This window comes from Cnephaeus nilssonii, assembly GCF_951640355.1.
Source record: "Cnephaeus nilssonii genome assembly, chromosome: 1".
NCBI lineage: Eukaryota > Metazoa > Chordata > Mammalia > Chiroptera > Vespertilionidae > Cnephaeus > Cnephaeus nilssonii.
This window is the reverse complement of record NC_137072.1, coordinates 84086467-84109282: the sequence shown is the minus strand read 5'-3', so window position 1 is coordinate 84109282 and position 22816 is coordinate 84086467. Positions and strand designations below refer to the sequence as shown.

General features: G+C 43.9%; 2 protein-coding genes across 2 annotated transcripts; one reads left to right on the top strand and one right to left on the bottom strand.

Annotated features, from left to right (window-relative positions):
* Positions 1–48: 48 nt before the first annotated feature.
* SPINK2 (serine peptidase inhibitor Kazal type 2) lies at positions 49–21703 on the bottom strand. Its single transcript, XM_079774745.1, has 5 exons — positions 21641–21703; positions 9141–9256; positions 8280–8323; positions 1593–1702; positions 49–291 (listed from the first exon to the last, which is right to left on the bottom strand). The coding sequence occupies exons 1-5, from the start codon at positions 21646–21648 to the stop codon at positions 246–248; spliced, it is 324 nt and encodes a 107-aa protein (XP_079630871.1). The 5' UTR covers positions 21649–21703; the 3' UTR covers positions 49–245.
* On the top strand, positions 11386–11604 carry LOC307098811 (heat shock factor-binding protein 1-like; the record flags this gene model as incomplete). The annotated part of the gene is made up of 1 exon (XM_079769897.1): positions 11386–11604. The coding sequence occupies one exon, from the start codon at positions 11386–11388 to the stop codon at positions 11602–11604; it is 219 nt and encodes a 72-aa protein (XP_079626023.1).
* Positions 21704–22816: the final 1113 nt, after the last annotated feature.

The window sequence follows — 22816 nt, the reverse complement described above, 5'->3', positions numbered from 1 at the left end:
TAAAGCAATGCACAAGCCATCTGAGCACTAAGCTTCACTCAAGGGGCAAAAGCCGAGAAACAAGGATTTTGTTTTGTTTTTTGCTTTAATCGTCAGTTACTGCACATGGTTGTCTTCCACATCTCCTCTCAGAAAACGTGGGTCAACAAATCTCATGCAAAGAAACATAGGAAAAGAGAAAATGAAATTCATCTAGTGTGTAGTTGAAGGTAGTTTCTCCAATTTCTCTTCTGTAAAATGCTTCATCAGCACGGTCCACTTCGGATTATTTTTATATCATGACCATCTTCCCTGCAAATTGAACAACCATAAAGACACATTTATTACCTAGCATAAAAAACCCATGTCAGCCTGTTCAGTGTGGCTCAGCAGTTGGACATCAACTCAGGAACCAAAAGGTCACTGGTTTGATTCCTGGTCAGGATATTGGGTTATAGGCTCGATTCCCAATAGCAGGTGTGCAGGAGGCAGCTGATCAATGATGTTTCTCTCTCATTGATGTTTCTATCTCTCTATCCTTCTCCCTTACTCTCTCTCTAAAAATCAATCCTATATAATAAAAAGCTAATATGCAAATTGACCGAATGACAGAAAGACCAGTTGCTATGATACGCACTGACCATTGAGGGCAGATGCTCAACACAGGAGCTGCCCCCTGGTGGTCAGTGTGCTCCCACAGGGGGAATGCTGCTCAGCCAGAAGCCCTGAGCCAGGCTCACGGCTGGCAAGCACAGTGGTGGTGGCAGGAGCCTCAAGCACTAAGGATATCCGACTGACGGCTTAAGCAGGGAGCAGGCCTAAGCCATCAATCAGACATCCCCCAAGGGCTCCTAGACTGCAAGAGGGCACAGGCTGGGCTGAGGGGGAACCCCCCCTCGTGCACGATTTTCATGCACCAGGCCTCTAGTAAAAACATATCTTTAAAAAAAGACCTATGTCATTGTACATTACAGTCCTTCTTGGGCAATATTTATGTAATCATTTTTAAAGCTAAATGAAGAAAACAATGAGGGTGAAAGCCCCAACTCTGTCATTTTTTTTTCCTACCCATAGGGTACAAGGCACTAACCCCAAAGAATCACTCTGAGAAGACCTAGGAAGCTCACTGAAGCCTGAGGTCAGAGAATGGACCCTTAAAATGCAAAGCAGCATACCTGAGAAGAGCCACAGTCCCTCAGCCAGGCATAATACATTTATGATTTAGCATTCTCTAGGTAAAGTTATTAACATCTACTGCCCAACTAATGCTGCAGGTTACACAGGTCACCAGCACATGCCCTCTGAATTCAAAAGAACATTTAATATTCCACAGAGTTTAACTATTAAATATACTCTTATTTTTGGAAAATCACCCATCCATGGATAGTAACATAACTCGATTATCCGGTCTACAGTTGCACATGTCATTCTCCAACTTCAATCTAAACAATGCACTGAAGGATTCTGGTATATTTTTAAATGTCAGTGTAAAAATAGAACTACTCACGTTGCAGGTGATTCTTATATCCAAGAAAGGAGCCACTACTTCAAAAGTAATCAAAATTCAAGGACAAAAGAAAACGTGGCTATTCTACACTGTAGAAATATGTTACCTGATTTTCATGCACAGAGTACACTCGTTGGGATAAGTGGACATGTCGCTTCCACATACGGGGTTAAAGTCTCTAGGACATCCTGGCAATCTATATTGATTACAGTTTGGCTAGAAAAGAAAAAGGAGGACAGAAATTAGCCACTGAAACACCTAGATTTCCTAGAAATACCCTAGAAAAATCTATTTTCCACACATACACACAATGATTTTTCTAATGCAAAAATCAGAGGCAATGTTAAAACATTGGTTCAATACCAATGTAAGTAAGAAAAGGTTAGGTCTGCTGATTTTTAAATGGAAGTCCAGGGCATGTCACCATGCCTGCTTTATTATCCTCTAGCTTCATAATTAGTACTTCACTACTATTTCCACGTGGATGTTCTACTACAGCCACGTTAATCCCTTGGCATAATGCTGAGACACACTCAGGAAACTTAAGGAATTTTGTTTGTTTCGGTAAATGGTATTCACCTTTCCTCCTTCAGAATAAAAGAAGCCACCCATTTTAACCATCTGAACAAATGAAATGCATCTTTCTATTGATATAATCTGGATTTATAAAGACCGAAGCAGGGCTGGCCGTGGGCCAAACTCTGAAGGAAAAGAGGTCTTGTTGGCCCTTGCCATCCCTGCTCAGCACTCCACGCTTCACCTAGGAGCACGATGTGTTCTTGCCGCACCAGGCTCACTAAGGTGATGCCGTCTAGGGCTGCTCTCACAGGCAGAGGAGATGCCCTCTTCTCCAATGAGATTGGGAAAAGTGGTAGTTGATCATTTAATTGAAAAAGTAAATTAAAACAAGGAAACAATGATTAAAAAAATAATACATACTCTAAACATTTTATCCTAAAACATAAGTGGGAATAAAACTTCCCATCTTTTTTTTTTTAATTTAAATTCTTTATTGTTTAAAGTATTACAAATGTCTCCTTTTTCCCTCATTGACCTCTCCCCGGCCACTCCCAACTCCAAGCACATGCCCTCTTCCCACTACTGTCTGTGTCCATTGGTTATGCTTATATGCATGCAAGTCTTTTGGTTGATCTCTTACCCCCCCCCCCCGCCCGCCCCCCCAACCTCCCTTGCCTTCCCTCTGAGGTTTGACACTCTGTCTGATGCTTCTGTGTCTCTGGAACTATTTTTGTTCATCAGTTTATGTTGTTCATTATATTCCACAAATGAGGGAGATCATGTGATATTTATCTTTCTCCAGCTGGCTTATTTCACTTAGCATAATGCTCTCCAGGTCCATCCATGCTGATGCAAATGGTATAAGTTCCTTCTTTTTAATAGCAGCATAGTATTCCATTGTGTAGATGTACCACAGTTTTCTAATCCACTCATCTGTTGATGGGCTTAGCTATTGTAAATTGTGCTGCTATGACCATAGGAGTGCATATATCCTTTCTTATTGGTGTTTCTGATTTCTTGGGATATATTCCTAGAAGTGGGATCACTGGGTCAAATGGGAGTTCCATTTTTAACTTTTTGAGGAAACTCCATACCGTTTTCCACAGTGGCTTCACCAGTCTGCATTCCCACCAGCAGTGCACCAGGGTTCCTTTTTCTCCACGTCCTCGCCAGCACTTGTCGTTTGTTGATATGTTGAAGATAGCCAGTCTGACAGGTATGAGATGGTACTTCATTGTCATTATGATTTGCATCTCTCCATGATTAGTGACTTTGACATGTTTTTATATGTCTCTTGGCCTTCTGTATGTCCACTTTCTTAAAGTGTCTACTTAGGTCTTTTGCCCATTTTTTTTATTGGATCGTTTATCTTCCTTTTGTTAAGTTGTAGGAGTTCCCTATAAATTTTGGAGATTAAACCCTTATTGCTGATAACATTGGCAAATACGTTCTCCCATGCAGTGGGCTCTCTTGTTGTTTTGTTGATGGCTTCTTTCGCTGTGCAGAAGCTTTTCATTTTGATGTCGTCCCATTTGTTTATTTTCTCCTTAGTTTCCATGAAACTGCCCATGTTTTCGTGTAAGACAATGAACAGTAATGCATTTGGTCATCTGTAATGCTAGGTAGGATCACATGATCAAGGTCAGGCCAATAATTTGTGGAATTGTTGTGCAGTGGCTTCTGGGAGCCTTAGTATTTTAAAAAGCTGTCACCTGGCTTCCCCCCACACTTTGGGTTCCTCTTTGTCTGCTCCTCCCTCCCGCTGCGGGGCGCACGCAGCACTCACCCTTGGACCAGGAGGACAAAGGCCACATTTCAGGAGGGCAGCTCTGGGCGCTGTCATGTTGAGTCCTTGTGAGGAATAGTTGAATCTAATCTTCATACAAAAGGTAAGACCTTTCCTTTGAACGTTTCAACTAATTAGAATTCTGTGGATTATCACTGAAAAACCCATAAATAAGTCACCTAGGATTTGCTGTTTTGGTTTCTTTAGAACAGGACTTCTCAACCCCTGTTCACATTTAAGACCAGATAATTCTTTCCTGTGGGAGACTGTCCTTGGTTTTGTAGGATACTTAGTAGCATCCCTGTGCTCTCTCCACTAGTCAAATGGCACTCCCAGTGTCTTCTGGGGGCAAAACTACGCGCAGTTGAGAACTACTGTTTTAAAATACAGTGAGAATTTAAAGACACCTGTAAAATCAACATACTATATAATTTTTTTTAAAAAAAAATTTACTGTTGTTTTACCTACACCTAATTCAACAGCAATTTTTTTTAACAGTTTGTCTTTTAGCAAGTCTTTCAAAAGCATTCAACACAGTTCTCATACGGACGACAAGTTTGTTTCTTTACATTCATGTTATTGTTTTCTGTACATTTTTAAGTAAAATAAAACTGGCGACTGGCCTAACAGGCTTGTGAACATGCACATTTGATTCTTGGTACTACAATTCCACTGTGGGAAATAAAGTCTGCTTTATTACTAGTCTATTGGCAACCAGAGTGGTAGATATGCTATGGGAATTGTTCAGAGAGAAAGGAGAGGATCATTTGTTTGTGAGGTAATTAAGTGGAGGGCATTTGAATGAGTTTTTAACTGTTGACAAGTAGCCTGAGGTGGGTCCACAGAGGGCTGTATGTGCATGTCACCTTGGGAGCTTGTTAAAAATTCAGATTTGGGGCCTCACCCCAGACCTACTCAATCAGAATCTCCAGGGGTAGAATCTGTGTGTCTGGAGGTCCCTGAATTCTGATTCAGCTAGGACTGGGTTTAGGAACCGCTGCTCCCAGTCATCTTGACATTCAGTCCACTCTACTTGATGAAAGCTAAGGAAAATGCACAAAGACACACAATTTCACTCAGTTTCAGGGAACTCCTTGCTCTAACCTTTCCTGCCTCCCCTTTATAATTAAGACAGATCTTGCTATGTCCCGCTCTCTCATAGATGACCAGGTAAACAACTAGCAAATCGAAATTAATCTATGCCTGAAACTCTTAGGTTTTTCTTATATTTGACAAGAGTTTTCAAATGCTTTCATCTCAAAGAATGACTAATATATGACTTTTGATGTCCTTCAGAACTTTGAGGAACCTGCCCAGCTAGCGGACAATGTTGGTTTCCAGTCTGTTTCAAGTCTGTCTGATTCTCTTGACTTCAAAGCTATGTTTGGATACCTACCATGTAACTTTATGACATTTGGGTTACTCACTTCCTGGATTTTCTCTGATCTGAGGTCTACTAGTAAGGCTGTATGAGCGAACACTTTTCACCCTTATCAATGAGGTCAAATAATTTCATTAATAACGTATTCCCAATAAACCCTTAGTTTTATTCATTCACCCAAATTTGTGCCAAAGGGGGGGTGAGGATGGGGGACTCAGAATAGGTTTATCATCTAGGGAGGCCCTAAATTATACCCCACAAGATGCCAACTGTAGGAAGTCGCCCCTGGCAGACAGTTCCTCAGAGCTTCAGAGGAAGTCTCTCTGTCTGGAACAAGGCCACCTGGCAAACTTACTTATTCCTCAGAATCTTTTTCATTTTTTTAGAAGGATGTGATATGCTTTTAAGTAATTCTCTGAGCTTTACACTCAAGCTTTTCCTCAGAAAGGTCCTTATATACTTTAACAAATATATTCCCTTATTTATTCATTCAATAAATGAATACTCTAAGATTTTAAGATAGGTGTTATAAGAAATACAAAGACAAACTGAGTCCTGCCTGTAAGAGGTTTAGCCTCCAGTAAGGGAATCAAGACATACACATGGTGGTCTTACAGGATGGGTAGAACTTGGAGAGGTTTGAGGGATGGACCATCTACCTCCAGGAAATAGTACAGATTAAGCAAAGGCACAATGGTGAAGGAAGTGTCTGACCTGAGAGCAAAGCAGTTTCATTTAAAGGAGCATTCAACAACCATTCACAACAAAAACATTCAACAAACTAGAAACAGAAGAGAATTTCTTTGACCTGATAAGGGACACCTAAAAAACCCCACAGCTGACACTATACTTAATGGTGAAAGACTGAATGGTTTTGCCCTAAAGTCAAAAGGACAAAATTTGCTCTACAAATTCACAGTGAGATAGAGGTGGGATTGTCCTCATTTTCTGAAAGGAAATCAAACCCAAGAAAATTAATGGGTACCCACTAAGTGCTGACAATTGGGCACTAAATAACAAATAAGACATTACCCTTGACCACAGGAGCAGAGTGCACAGTTTACCGGAGGGAAGACAGGCAATTACAATTCAAAGTGATGATGGGGTAGTGAAGAGCACTGGATCTGCAGTCCAGCTGCTTGGGCTGGAACCATAGTTCCACCATTTCCATGTGACCGTGGCCAAGGGGATAACAAGGATACCTACCTACTTCACAGTGTCTTAAAAGATTGAGTTACTATATATAAGACACTTAGAACACTGCTTGGCACATGGTAAGTGGTATTTTAGCATTTCCTGTTGAAGGAAACCAGAATATGTTCCCTCCAGAATATGGCTCTTTGACCTAAAAATTATTTTGACCGAAAGGCAGTTTTAAAAGCAGCAATCCAGAAGGAGCTCCCTCTACCCTCCCCCCTTTCTGCCTAAAGGCAGAATATAAATTCTCCTTAACTGGATAGACTCTAGACTCTTAGCAGCCGAGATTCACCAGAGGGATCTGCAAAAAAAAACACAAACCCTTACCCCGTCGGTTTCCTCCCAGACATTTACTGCCCCATTGTTTGTGCCCTTGGGAGCTTAAGCCCTTTGCTCTACACATTCACTGCTCTTTGCTAAAGATAGAGTTCTAAGCCATCTCTTTGAGTTACCCCCTCTACATGCTCCTATGTATATGTGCAATGTACGTGTTAATAAACGTGTTTGTTTTTCTCTTGTTAATTTGTCTTTTGTCATAGGGACCCCAGCTGAGAACTTAGAAGGGTAGGGGAGATATTTTTTTCCTGCCCTACACTATCATAATGATGACAATGTAGTCTGGGTTGAATGGAAACATGAAGAAAGTGCATTTATATACACTTTGGAGAAAGGAAATAAGGCAGGAAGAGGTCTAATCTGAATTGAATACTCAAAGCTGCCTAACCCAGGTCAATACCCCATATGTAAAATAATAATATCTATCTATCTTACAAGGTCATTGTGAGGACTGACTGGATATACAAATGGACAATGCCAAACCAGATATTAAAATAGAAATATGACCGACAACCTGCAGCAACCTGCCCTGGAAACCAACTCATTATGTGGAATAACCAGACCAGGGAGCCATCCTGCTCTAAGGCAGACTTGGAAGAAGTCAGATGGCTACCTATAGTGACCGTCCAGGAAGCTAAACAATAACCTCTATAACTTGTGGCCCCAAATGGACAGGACTTGATTAATAACTGACAACTTCCCTAATTTTTGTCCCCACTTCCAACTTAGGACCAATGAGAGAAAATCAAATATGCACTCCTAACCAACCACATGTCCAACCCATGCACTATTTGCTTTTAGAACCAATCAGAGAAAGCCAACTATGCACTGCTAACCAATCACATGTCCAACCCATGCACTCCAACTTCCCCATGCCAACAGCCTCGAATCAGGGCATACCCGAATGAAGCCTTCCTTTCTCCCACTGTAAAGCTTTCCCACGCCTCCACCTTAGTTGAGTCTCTGCCAAAATGCAAGTGGCATGGCTGACTCCCCTGTTACAGCAAGTTCTGAATAAATGGGTTTTCTTTGTTCTCATTTGGTTGGTCTTTGTTTGCTTCCAGTGAATTTAATTTGATAATGTACTATACAAAATGTCGACTGCAAGGCGTAACTATTGAGTCAAAGACTTTCTGAATCGTTAGAAGAAAGAGTGAAGGAAACAAAGGCCTGAGGCCTTCAAGACCTGAGCTATTTTCAACCAAAATTTACATTTTTAAAAAAATATATTTTATTGATTTTTCACAGAGAGAAAGGGAGAGGGATAGAGAGTTAGAAACATCGATCAGCTGCCTCCTGCATACCTCCCACAGGGGATGTGCCTGCAACCAAGGTACATGCCCTTGACTGGAATCGAACCCGGGACCTTTCAGTCCGCAGGCTGACGCTCTATCCACTGAGCCAAACCAGTCAGGGCAAAAATTTACATTTTTTTAATCTGTATTTAAAAGCCTCTGATTTCTAAAGCAGTCAATCGTTTCAAAAGGATTAGGTCAGAACTGAAAGCTAGCCCCCAACCCAAATTGTTGTGGACGTCACTGTACTAGAAACGGTACAAGTGGTTTCCTACTTACTGTTCTGTATCCTGAAGATTGACCGAACTGATTGTTCAGAGAGGCTGAAAGAAGAAAACAGACATTTAAAAGTATGTGGGTAAGGTCAATTCTTGTTCGTAGGGGGCTTTTTAAATGCAGCTTGTGACTTACCCAGGGCACACCTTCCTTTCCCTCCAATACTTGACTTCTTTGAATCACCCCTCTGACCCCCACACCCACCTCCAAAGGATATTCCAGTGTTTTCTAGCACCTCTCTTAGCAGGCACACAAAGAACTTTTGGTGCGGGTTCCATAACTGACCGCCCTAATAGGTTTGCTTGAGAAAGGCCTATGGAGCTGTGGAATAAAAGTCAGAGCAGTGGCTCCTAATAATTCACACTATTCTTTCCCTCTGCAGCTCAGGGTAACGAACGCAAAACTTAGCATTTAGGTGTACCATTTTAACTCCATTGTAAAGAGGGCTTCCAGTCTGGCTGGACTGATGGCCCTTTTCTCATAAGCCACAGACACCCCGATGCACTTGGCCATCACCATTCCTAATTCCCCAGACATCTGCTGCTGAGGCTCAGCAGGGCCGCTGTGTACACGAAAACCCAGCTCCTTATCTTGGGCTCCAGAAATCTGCTTGAAGGGAGAAAAGGCAGACAGCAGGGTGTCACCAGAAGGAGCTGGGAATGAAGCCCGGGCAAGGGGGGTCCCTGGTCCTCAGCCACCCCCACACCCCGACATTCCTCAAGGACCGCAGCGGGCCCAGGAACCGCCAGTAACGGGTGCTTGGAGGGACGCCAGGGACGCCGGGATCCAGGCAGTGGCCAGCGAGACTCCCTCTCAGGACTCCTCCACGAGCCCGGTCCGACCACGCCGGCTGGGGAGCGTTACCTGCCAGGTCCGTGGCCAGCAGCGCCAGCACCAAGCCCACCGCCAGCAGCGCCATCCTTCCTCCTCCGCCTGCGGTCGGTGCTGCGCGCGAGGCGTAGGACGTGCACAGGTCGGACCTGCGAGGGTGTGGGGTGCGGGCGGGGCGGGGACGGGGAGGACCAGAAGAGGAGGAAGAACGTGGAAGGGAGGAGGGAAGGGAGGGTCAGGAAAGGATGGGGAGCCTGGGAAGAATGGGGGAGGGGAAGTAAAGGATGCTGCTAGGCTAGCCCCCTCTCGCCCCACTCCCCCACCCCGCGGGGGATGGGAGTAAGTGACTGGGGGGGGGGGGGGGGGGTCTCTCCCTGCAACAAACAAGACCTCGTCAGAGCCCTGGGACACAACCTTGAGGGCTGTCAGTCAGTCCCTATTTCTTCGGCATCTCCTCGGTCCCAGGGGGTGTTTTGGAGGCTGAACTCAGCAAAGGAATCCCTGCTCTCAGGAAGCTTTCTCGTGCAGGTGTTGGGGATGGGGTGACACAGGGAACGCCAAAACAACAGAATCAACCCAGTAGTTTCTAAAGTGTTTGAAAATGGTGGGAAGAGGGGGAGACTTCCCATTGGGAAGTCAGGAAAGGCCTTTCAGAGGCGACATTTTAAAAAATCTTTATTGTTGAAAGTATTACATATGTCTCTCCCCCCCCCCCCCCCCCCCCCCGCCATGACCTCCTTCTACCAGTGATGGGCAACCTTTTGAGCTTGGTGTGTCAAACTTCGCCAAAAAACTGAGCATAACTCGGGTAGTGTGTCACTTTGAGGAAAAAACTAACTCCAAGACTCTAGTCGCAAATGTTTCCTCCTCAGGAGCAGCAAATGTTTCATCCTCGGCACGCGGCCGCGTGTCATCAGAAATGGCTACGCGTGTCAGTGCTGACACGCGTGTCATAGGTTCGCCATCACTGTTCTAGACCGTCCCAGGCCTTCACCACACTATTGTCTGTGTCCATGCATTATGCATATAGGCATACAAGTTCTTTAGTTGATCTCTTCCCTCTCACCACCCACCCTCCCACCCCTCTTCCCCCACAACCTCCCTCCCCACCCTCCATTCCCCGCCTTCCCTCTGAGATTCCATGGTCTGTTCCATGCTTCTATGTCTCTGGATTTATTTTGCTCAACAGTTTATTTTGTTCATTAGATTCCACATATGAGTGAGATCATGTGATGCTTGTCTTTCTCTGGCTGGCTTATTTCACTTAGCATAATACTCTCCAGGTCCTTCCATGCTGTCTCAAAGGGTAAGAGATCCTTCTTTTTTACAGCTGCATAGAATCAGAGGTGACATTTGAGCTGAAAGCTGATGCATGAGAAGAAGGAAGCTTGGTGAAGACCTTGGGACAAGAACTGCAGGCCCAAAGAAAAGCATGTGCAGAGATCCGGAGGCCGGAGCCAGCTCAGTGTTTCAACTGGAGCCCTGCATGGAGGGGGAACGGGAGCAGGAGATGAGACTGCAAAGCCAAGGTCATGTGTGGCTGGGTAGGCCCTGATAAGGGCTTTGGGTTTTTTCTGGTTGCAGTGATAAATCAGTGGGGGACTTTAATCTAGGGAATGCCCTGATCTGACTTCTTGTTTAATAGATTGGATGAAGAATGGACAGGAGATAGGGGATTTGTTAGGGAGATAAATTAGGTGGCTTTTGCAGTGATCCAGGCAGGAGATGAGGGCATATGTAAAGAAGGCACTTATTCTGTTCCTAAGCAACTAGGCACTTGCTCCTAACTCAGGTCACATTAGCTATTGTGTTGCCACAGAGCCGAAGATCTCCAGCCTGTTCTAGCAAGTGACGTGGTCTATTTCTCTGACTTCTGTGTCCCTAGTGCCTAGCACTGTGCCTGACACAAGCTCAGAAAATGCTGGCTGAATAAGTGAATCCTTAAAATGTTAAACTGACATCACAATAAGAAAGTAGACCAAAAAGAGGAAGACGTGGGATCCAGGAAGTAGGAACTCCAACCCAAGGGAGGAGCAAAGGGAATTAGTAGGCGGCAGTACGACAGTCCTAGAGTTCAGCTGGTCCATAGAGGAACAAGCAAGAGGCCCCGAGAGATAGTTTCTAGAGGACGACATAGCTGGACTATGAAATGTGTCTTACAGTAACCAAGATGAGAAATTGATTAGTAACAAATTCAAAGAAAACTAAGTAGGCTAGGGTGTCTGCACTAGTGTAGGTGATGGTCTGAGACTTCTCTGCCAAGCTGGAAACTAGGGAAATGGCAGAGACTGACCAAAAGACCAGGCAGGGTCTCACCTTGGTGATGCAGACACGCCTGCAACTGATGCAAGATAAACTTCAGACCATGTCTAACCAGATCATTGGAAGAATTGATGATTCAACTACTCACATTGAGGATCTAGAGAAAAACATTGCCCAGGTTGGGGTGGAACAACTGGAAAGTGAAAACAAGACACCTGCTCCACAGAAGAGTTGAAGGTTGTTAATTTACACTGAAATCTGGAACATTGTTTTTACAAGCCAAGAGGAGACCAAATGGCTTTTGCAACTAACTACCATGTACAGACATATTTTTTATAAAGTGCGCATTCTTCTTATCACTTACTGTATAGTTTATAGAATGACTAGTAGCCCGTTTGCATGAAGATTCGTGCAATAGACCTTCATTCACCTGGCTGCCTGCACCAGTTTTCTGCCGGCACCGGGGACCCAGGCCTTGGCTGTGGCCACCGCCTTCTGCCTTCTTTCAGGGTCGGGGCTTGGCCCCGGGCGGTAGCCTTGGGCTTGGCCGCACCCAACATCCCTGCTAAGGATCGCAGGAGCCGACCCCCAGTGGTTTCCTTTGATCCGTGCAGGCTCCCCGCTGGTGCCCAAGGCCGGGAAAGCCTCCGCCCGAGGCTTTCCCAGCCTTGGGCTCCGCCACACCCCAACGTCCCTGCAACGGTTTCCTGGTGGGCGTGGTTGGTGGGCGTGGCTTGGGCGTGGTGAAGGTGCGGTCAATTTGCATATTTGTCTATTATAAGGTAAGATTCCCCCCGCCCCCCCAGTTTTTTTGAGCATGATAACTTCACATCCTGGATGTTGGGCAGTTGTGTTATTAAGTATTAAACACTAAAACTTTGGTGGTGCCTATGTAAAATTGTCAAATTTTTAAATGTTTTTGTGTGAAGCCATTTTTTAATCATTCCTTTTGTTTATTGATTTGAAAGAGAAACACGTCAATTTGTTGTTCCACTCATTTATGCATTTATCGGCAGATTTTTGTATATGCCCTAACTGAGGTACTGAACACCCAACCTTGGCGAAATGGGGCGATGCTCTAACCAACTGAGCTACCTGGCCAAGGCTCTATCATTCCTTTTGTATGTAGTAGTTGCTGTTTGACAAAAGTTGCTGTGTAATTTTTTTCTATTAGACATATAGTAGATCCTTCCATTATAATTAGACTGTGCGGTAAGATATTTATAGAGTTTAGGGTCCTTTAATTCTCAACACAGAGTGACTGTTGAGCTAACACCAAATAGTGTGTTGGTGATACATTTCAAATTGCTAAAAACATTTTAAAGTTGCTTATTCAGAAATACCTGGCACTACTATGTTGCAAAAACTCAGACTTGAACGGAGATTTTATGTCTAAGTCCCTGAGGTCAGATGCTAAAGTAATGAAGAGTAGCCACTGCCACTTTAATGTGAAAATCCTAAGTACAGAAAATGACAGAATTGCCTAATGTAATGAGGCATTCATTAGTTAGTTAGAGTTTTGCATGAGATTTGAATACTTCTGTAGGACCCTACATTGTTCATCTAAAATAGTTACCGTAGAAAATCTGGCAGGATTTTAAAACACAATTACTCTATCTTTTCTTTGAGTTACTAATTGGGGGGGAGGGGGGGACGCAGAAAAGGAAAAGACACCATATTAAGTTTGTGGATGTTGCTTCACTCGAAAATAATAACTTGTAGTAGGCTCAACTTTTTAAGAAATTGTTTTTCTTTAAACTATTCTATTTCTTTAAACTATTTCTTAAACCTAAATTCTTACAGAGTAACTTTTTTTACTGATTATAGAAGACAAGGATAATAACTCTTGCCACTCAAAAATGTCGTGTTAGGGGTGTTAAGTATTGACTGTGAAGGAGATCCATATAATTATCCCAGCAATTCTGTATTGGGGGTTGGGGGGAGGGGGATGAAAAAGTTAAGGAATGGTATTGTGCTTCATAGAGGAAAACCCTTCACAAATACAGTATTTGTGTTGTTGTTTTTTTAAAGTTTCCTATATCACCAGTCTTTAATGTATTGCAAACATTGAATAATATTAAAGGGAAAAAGAAAACTAAGAAAAATTAAAAAGTTATTGGCTTCCAGAAAAACAAAGTTGTTCAGTAATATAAATATCAATAACTGATTTAATCAAAATTATGATTAACTGCCTTGACAGGTTTGGCTCAGTGGATAGACCATCAGCCTGTGGATTGAAAGGTCCCAGGTTCGATTCCAGTCAAGGGCATGTATCTTGGTTGCGGGCACATCCCCTGTGGGGGGTGTGCAGGAGGCAGCTGATCGATGTTTCTCTCTCATTGATGTTTCTAACTCTCTATCCCTCTCCTTTCCTCTCTGTAAAAAATCAATAAAATATATTTTAAAAAATTATGATTAACTATTTAGGAAGAATGGGAGATGAATTGTACATAAGGGTAGTGGGAGGGATAGGAGGTGAGAAAGAGTTGAATATTTCTTAGTGAAAACCAAGGGATGAAAATCTAACCTGAACAACCAAGAAGAGGCATTTATTCATATTAGAGATGTGAAGATAAATATCCAAATAATTGAAACAGTACAAATTGGTTTATTCTGGAATTGGGGAATGAGGCAGGAGAGTGAAAGTAGGAACAGCCCACTGCTTTTCTTCTTAAAAACTTGGCATGTGTTAGGGGCTGAATTGTGTCTCCCACCAAATTTATGTTGAGGTCCTAATCCCCAGTACCTCAGAATGGAGATTTTGAGATAGGGCCTTTAAAGAGGTAATTAAGTTAAAATGGAGTCAGAGAGAAAAATGACCATCTGCAACCCAAGGAGAGAGGCCTCAGGAAAACAAGAAAAAACCAGCTGACACATCGATCTTGGGCTTCTATCCTCCAGAACGGGGAGAAAATACATTTCTGTTGCTTAAGCCAGCTGGTCTGTGGTATTTTGTTACAGCATTCCATAAAACTGATACAGCACATACAAGTGATTTTTTAAAATTAAGGTTATATGTATGTATTATTTTTACTAAAAGAATTAAACTTTAAAAAATTTAACAATTGCCCTAGCCGGTTTTGCTCAGTGGATAGAGCATCAGCCTGTGGACTGAAGGGTCCCAGGTTTGATTCTGGTCAAGGGCACATGCCCGGGTTGCAGGCTCAATCCTGAATGGGGGGGGGGGGGGGGGGTGCAGAAGGCAGCCAATCAATGGTTGTCTTATCTTTAATGTTTCTATCTCTCTATCCCTCTCCCTTCCTCTCTGAAATCAATTTTAAAAAGAGAGAGGCCTAGCCAGTTTGACTCAGTGGATAGAGCGTTGGCCTGCAGACTGAAGATTCCCAGATTCAATTCCGGTCAAGGGCACATGCCCAGGTTGTGGGTTTAATCCCCAGTAGGGGGCATGCAGGAGGCAGCCCATCAATGATTCTCTCTCATCATTGATGTTTCTATCTCTCTCTCCCTCTCCCTTCCTCTCTAAAATCAATAAAAATATTTTTTTAAAAGAGAGAGAGAGAGAAATTTAACAAAAGTTATTCTGCGACACACATCAGTGCCCTCCAACACCTCATATAGTGTTTGAGAATATTTATTTACTGATTTTTTTTTTCCTTAAGGAGTTCCCTTTGACTTAGTTATTAACTTTGAATACAAGTTTTGGTCGCTATTCAGCAAACCTTAATGAGAGGTTTAGAGAAGAGAAATTATTTGCCACAGAGGCACAGCAAGTTAGTGCACTGGCAGCTGCACTTTCTACCCGCCTCTGAGGCCGATGTGTCAAATGTTGATTCTGTGACATACTCCCTGTATCAGTCAGGGTCTAGTCTGGGAAACACAAGACTCACCAGGCATTGCACCAAAGAAATTTTAATATAAGAAATTGACCAAACCAGTATTGGGGAACTGAAAACAAGCAGAAGGGGAACAATGAGGTAACACACAGAGATGGTAACTTCAGGATGTAGGTATCACCTCTAGGTCAGAGGGAGCAAAGGATCAGCATTGTCAGAACCTAGAAATTTGGAGGAGGCGCCCTGGAAAGCTGGGGCTCAAACCTCTGAGGGGGGGTGCTGCCCGGCTGGTGCTCATGGTTCTGAGGAACACAATGAGGCAGTTCTGAGGATGTGAGACAGAGCGGAGACTGGCACTGCCAGGTGGAGACATTGCTGGGGCATCGCTGACAGGAACAGCAAGCGTACAGGAGCAGGTCCCTCCTCCACGTTCCTGCCTTGCAGGGTCCTCCTAATTTTACATCTATTGGCAGAGCCTTCGGAAAGCCAGCTGGCAGAATAGAAATGAGTTCCAGCATCACCGAGTCTGACATACAATAACCTAATGACTGGCACAGCTGCACACCCCACCACTTGACATTAGCAGCCTCAAAACTTGGGCAAGAAGACAGCATGCTGTTTTAAATTCCAGCTGGCACCACTCACAGCTGAGTTCTGGCTAGTGTCCTGTTTGAGGCCAAAGGGTAAGGTTGGAATTAGTGTTAATACTTTTCTGAGTCACGTAATCTAGGTTCTTGGAACAAAGGTCATAAAGGAGAGATGGCTTCTTTTGCTGAAGACTTTCATCAAGGATTGATGGACATTCATAATATTTCCTCAACTTTGTTGGATTTCTGTTACTGAATAACATACACGCTTGCTTATAAACCTCTGATGTGTCAGGGACACAAACTGAAATCTGACAGACTCAGGGATCATGCTTAGAGTTGGCTTCATAGAAATTTCAGCTTCAAAAAGAAAGCTATTTCTGCCCTGGCCAGTGTGTCTTAGGTAGTTGAGCATCGTCCTGTACACTGAAAGGTTGCCAGTTCAATTCCCGGTCAGGGCACATGCCCAGGTTGTGGGTTTGAGGCAGTCAATTGATGTTTCACTATCACATTGGTGTTTCTCTCTTTCTCCCTCTCCCTTCCTCTCTAAAAAAAAAAAAAAAAAAAAAAAAATTTAAAAAGAAAGAAAGACATTTACTCCCCAAGATAGATTTGCTATAAATGTATGTGGGTGTGTGTTGCTGCCTTTATATTATTTTGTTCCAAACAATTGATGTTACACCTTAGAAATATTTTGTACTATGGTGCTTTTCCCATAGCCATGTCGAACAAGGGTTAACAAACGTTTTCTGTAAAGAGCCAAAGAGTAAAACCTTTGGACCTTGCAAGTCATACAGAGTGTCACAACTTGTCAACTCTGTCACTGTTGTGCAAAAGCAGCATGGACCTCCAGTCCATGAACGGGCATGGCTCCAGGACAACTTGACAAGACAGGCGGTGGGCCACATTTAGACTATGGGCCGTAGTTGACTGACCCCTGGCCGGATATGCCAGACACAAATGTCCAATGCTGATGATCGGCATGCTTGTTAAAGGGAACACCAAGAGCGAGCCAGGAGATATGTTCTGCAGTCAGTCCTGTGGTTGGGTTTTCAGTCCCTTTTTAGGTACACACTGCTGCCTTAGGTCTCCACAGCTCAAAATGAATGAAAATTTCCTAAGGTGTCTAGGCAATATAAAATTTTTCAGCCCTATTACCTGGTCACTTCATTCAAAATCATTGTTCTAAAGAAAAAAATCATTGTTCTTTTATGCTGAATTATCTTACTGATTGTGCCTATGGAGATCTTTTAACTTCAGTTTTCTGTCACTTGCTGCTGGTCTGCCTGTGAATACAGGTGCCAGCGAGTCTTAAAATTACCAGAGATAGCTGTTATCTGTGTGACAGAGCAAACATCTAATGACCAAACACCTGTTTTTCTTGTTGTCCTATAAATTTCCCTCCTCCCCTCGGAAGCCCCATGCCCCTGTCCCATTTCTTACGATGGCATATAAACCTAACCTGCTCTTGGGTCTCATATTTTTTTAATGGGGCTCCTGCATGTATGTAATTTAATTTGTTTTTCACCCTCGCTGGTTTGGTTCAGTGGATAGAGCGCCGGCCTGTGGACTGGAGAGTCCCAGGTTCAGTTTCAGTCAGGGGCACATGCTCAGGTTGCAGGCTCAATCCCCAGTAGGGGGCATGCAGGAGGCAGACAATCAGTAATACTCTATCATCATTGATGTTTCTATCTCTCCCTCTCCTTTCCTCTCTGAAATCAATAAAAAAAATATTTTTAAAACGAAAAAAAAATTGTTTTTCTTCTGTTAATCTGTCTTATGTCGATTTAATTACTAGATAAGCCAAAAGAACCTGAAATAGTAGATGAAAATTTTTTCCTTCCCAACAGAGCCCTTTTTGAAATATTGGTAGATACTTTGCAGGGTCACATTTAGAAGTTTACAGAGCCCTGGCCAGTTTGGTTCAGTGGTTAGAGTGTCGGCCCGAGAACCAAAGGATCTTGGGTTCGATTCCTAGTCAAGGGCATGTACCTCCTTTGCAGGTTTGATCCCTGGCCCCTGTTGGGGTGTGAGTGGGAGGCAACCAATTGATGGGTCTCTCTCACGTTGATGTTTCTCTCTCTCTGTTTCTCTCCCTCTCTCTCTGGCCCTCCTCCCCTTCCACTCTGTCTAAAAATCAGTGGGAAAAATATCCTCAGGTGAGGATTATAAAATAATAATATGCCCGGGTGGGATGGCTCAGAGGTTGAGCATCGACCCATGAACCAGGAGGTCACAGTTCAATTCTCAGTGGGGGAGTGCAGAAGGCAGCGATTGATGATTCTCTCTCATCATTGATGTTTCTGTCTCTCTACCTCTCCCTTCCTCATTCTGAAATCAATAAAAACATTTTAAAATAATCCTACATAATAAAATGGTAATATGTAAATTACCATCACTCCGCTACGCCCACGATTGGGCCAGCAGGAGGCGCAGGGGGCGGGACTCAGGGTGGCCGGGGTAGCTGATTGGGCCAGCAGGACGCTGAGCTCGCGGCGCCACTGGCCCCGCGAGCTCAGCGTCTGTGCCATGGCTGCCGGAGGCTTTCGGAAGGCCTGGGGCACCGGCGGACAGCCGGCTGGGTCCCCCGCGATCAAAGGCCAAAGCGGGGGACCCGGCCGGCTGTCTGCTCCGGCGCAAGGCCTTTCGAAAGCCTCCGCAGCGCCGGAGGCTTTCGGAAGGCCTGGGGCACCGGCGGACAGCCGGCCGGGTCCCCCGCGATCAAAGGCCAAAGCGGGGGACCCGGCCGGCTGTCTGCTCCGGCGCAAGGCCTTTCGAAAGCCTCCGCAGCGCCGGAGGCTTTCGGAAGGCCTGGGGCACCCGCGGACAGCCAGCCCGCTGGTGCACCAGGTGCATGATTAAATCATGCACTGGGCCTCTAGTAGTAATAATAATAGAAGTAAAAAAAAAAATTCAAAGAAAAAAAATGTAATTTCTTAAAAATAAGTAGGAATAGGTTTTTAGTGTTGTTTTTTTTCAAATATTTTTACTGCTTTCAGAGAGGAAGGGAGAGGGAGAGAGAAATTTAAGCATGATTTATGCAGAGAGAGTCATTGATTGGCTGCCTCCTCTATGTACCCTATTAGGGATTGAGCCCGCACCCGGGCATATGCCCTGACCAGGAATTGGACCAGTAATCTCTTGGTTCATGGGTTGACGCTCAATCACTGAGCAATATGGCCGGGCAATGTAATTATTTTTTAATAAACCGTCCCTACTATCCAAAAAAATATATGATCCTATCAATTTTATTCATTCATCCATTCCACAAATAATTATAAATTGCTATATATGCACTGTCCTAGGAACTAGATTTAGCAGTGAACAAACATACTAAAACTCCCTGGCCTCGAGAAGTTTACATTCCGACTCTACCCGGTTGGGCTCAGTGGATAAGAGTGTTGGCATGTGGACTGAAGGGTCTTGGATTCGATTCTGTACCTCAGTTGCAGGCTCGGTGCGCATGGGAGGCAACCAATTGATGTGTCTATCTCACATTGATGTTTCTCTCTCTCTGTACCTCTCCCTTCCACTCTCTCTAAAAATCAATGGAAAAATATCCTCAGATGAGGATTAACAACAACAAAAAGAAAATAATCCTAATCTGTCAGTGTTGTTTGAAAAATAACTGGAAAAAAACCTCATGGTTTTTTTTTAAATAAAACCACAAGCAGATGGTTCCCTCATTTGAAATAACATATGCACTCCCACCACACTTCAGTATAGCCACAAAAGTGAGACTAGGCGCTAAACTATATTTGGTGGTGTCTACTGCCATCCAGTGGAAATGAATTGACATTATAACAAGTGCCTCATTTATGTGGTTGTTCTCAAAGTGCTTTAAATAGACATTGTTATTCCAGTTTGTTTTGATTTTTAAGAAAAACTTCATATCACTGGGCTTACTATGATCCAGGCACTATACATGATCTTATTTATTCTCCGTAACAATCTAATGTGATACATATGTATTGCCTGTGCGGTTATTACATTTACAGATGAGGAAGCTAAGGCTAAAAAAACTGAAGAAACATATTCAAACTCTTATAAACATATTCAAACATATTATGAGCAGGAGCATCAGGTTTCAAACCCAGGCACACATCACTAATATAAATCATCATCATTATTTTCTTCGTCTTCATTATCATCTTCACTATCAAAAGTGTTGTGATTATATGCCAGGCATTTTCCTAAGCCCTTTAAAGTATTATAATAACTTAATCCTCATAACAACTCTTATATTGTTAGTTGTAGTTGCCATGTTGTCCATTAGATCCCCAGAACTTGTCCATCTTATAACTGGAAGTTTGTACCCTTTGACCAACATCGCCCCATTTCCCCTACCCACACAAACCCCCAACCCCAGCCACTGGCAGACACCGTCCTATTCTCTGTTCCTATGCGTTTGACTTTATTCAGATTCCACATTTAAGTGAATTCATACAGTATTTGTCTTTATCTGTGTTGTTGAAGCCATGATGGAAACATGTCAAGGTGAAAAAATAAACAGCAACCCATGCTAAGAGACTAAACTAGTTTCTCAATGAAGAAGCTACTGATGAATGTGATGAGTACAATTTCTGTGAGTAATGGAAACTGAAAGCAGATTTCATAATGTGGGGGAATAGAGTGGAACTAGCTATTCCTCTTTTTCTAGAAAGACAGAGAAAAAGCAGTAGCTAAGGCAGGGGGAAGTGAGAGAAAGTGAGGCAAGGAAGTGGGCAGATTATGTGACACTTGTTTGGTTTGGTTTGGCATGGGTGAGACCCAAGTCTATGATTTATGCAGAAAGAGAAGGGTGTGAGGGGAAACGTCTCTTCTAAATATACAAACATGTGTACTGAACGTCAACTGTGTGGCCACTCCTGGGATAAATATGACACAGTCTCCAGCTTCAAGGATCTCACGGTCTTGAGTACTAAGGGACCTATGTGGCTCTCCCCTGAAACCTTGAGAAGGTAGTAAACTGAGCATGGATTAGTGATGAGCAATCTTTCTTCCATGAGGCCCAATTCGGGAAAGACATGTATATGGTCCCCAGTTTTCTTTGCAATTATGTTTAAGCATTCTTTTTCATTTTTAATTAATTAACTTATTTGCGAGAAAGGGAGGGAGAGAGAGAGAGAGAGAGAGAGATAATGTCAACTTGTTGTTCCATCCACTCATGCACTCATTGGCTGATTCTTGTATGTGCTCTTACCAGGAATGAAATGCACAACCTTGGTGTGTCGGGGCGACACTCTAACCATCTGATCTACCCAGCCAGGGCTTGTTTAAGAATTCTTTCTCTCATAGAGCATTGGCCTTCGGACTGAAGGGTCTGGGGTTCAATTCCGGTCAAGGGCACATGCCCGGATTAAGGGTTTCATCCACAGTGTGGGACGTGTAGGAGGCAGCCAATCAATGATTCTCTTTCATCATTGATGTTTTTATTTCTCTCTCCCTCTGCCATCCTCTCTGAAATCAATAAAAATATATATTTTTTAAAAAGAATTCTCTCTTTTTTAAGGGTTCCATTTATAGGCTAAAATTCAGGGAAGAGATTTGGCATCAGAGAGCCATCACAGACCAGGAACAACCACAAAAACTCTAGCCCTGCGGGCAAGGTCCCACCCTACAGTTGATTGTCCACTGTTAGGCACCTGGGGCTTTCCAACCTGGTGACTTTCTGTACCTGGTGGCAACTGGAGGAGGAGGGCTGCTGACTCAGTGGGAGCACAGGGCCACTGTGGAGTGAAGTGACAGAGTGCAGGGCAGGAATGAAGGGGACAGGGATGCCTATGCAAAAGAGAAATTTCATCCTCCCCTATCTCCTCTCAGCCTAAAACCAGTTGATAGAGAATAAAAGATTTGAGCCCCACCCAGCCCATCCTCTGAATGAACTCACCACCACATTAAGTTGCTGTAGAGATTTCTGGAAGAGTTGAAGGTCAATCCTCATCCAATTCTGGTCCTGAAAGGTAACTCTTATCCCCTTGTGTCTCATTCATATGCAAATATTCTGAAGCACAGCAATCAAAGAACTAGCCCTGGAGAGTCAACAAGTTTAAGACAAGCAATGAAGATGCTCACTCCCCTTGCAGCTTTAAAAGGGCCTACAAGATGCAGAATCCTGGAGCTCTTAGGAGATTCAGGGGTGTCTCCAGCCACTTGGCTTTCTGGGAGCTCACCCCACCTACCCCTGGGCTAATGCCTCCCCTGTTCTCAGAGTCCTTCTTTCTCCCTGGGACAGTCTGGACCATCTTAAAGCAGGCTGGCCCAAATGAAGGAAGAACGATTCTACTTGCTTCCTACAAGGATGAGTGTTTACACAGGCACAGATGATGAATTTGCTGTAGGCAGTTAGACAAGAGCAGAGCAAGGACAGATGGGCCAGATACAGGTCACCAGGTTGGAAAGCTCCAGGAGCCTAGTAATTGTAGGGTGGGACCTTGCCCCCAGGGTGACTTTTCCTCTCCTAGCATACTGCTGGTCATGCAGTTTGGACCCCTAGACCTTTCCTCCCTAGAGATAACATCTATGCCTCAGTTGTATTTTAGCTCCAGGCCCAGATAAGCAACAAAACCAGCTATGGCTGACCTCAGGACCAGCTGCATTGAATAATGACCCCCTGCTCTGGTGCCAGCCAATCAATCAGTGGAGACCACAACCCTGAAAGGACACACCTGGAAGGCTACTGAATTTTTTTTTTAAATATATTTTATTGATTTTTTACAGAGAGGAAGGGAGAGGGAGAGGAATAGAGAGTTAGAAACATCGATGAGAGAGAAACATCGATTCAGCTGCTTCCTGCACGCCCCCCACTGGGGATGTGCCCGCAACCAAGGTACATGCCCTGGACCGGAATCGAACCTGGGACCTTTCAGTCCAAAGGTCGGCGCTCTATCCACTGGGCCAAACCGGTTAGGGCGCTACTGAATATTTTATTAAGATCTTTCCCTGGGCCTGGCTGGCGTGGCTCAGTGGTTGAGCTTCAACCCATAAATCAGGAGGCCACGGTTCGTTTCTGTGCCCAGGTTGTGGCTTCATCTCGTTTGGGGCTTGCAGGAAGCAGCCAATCAAT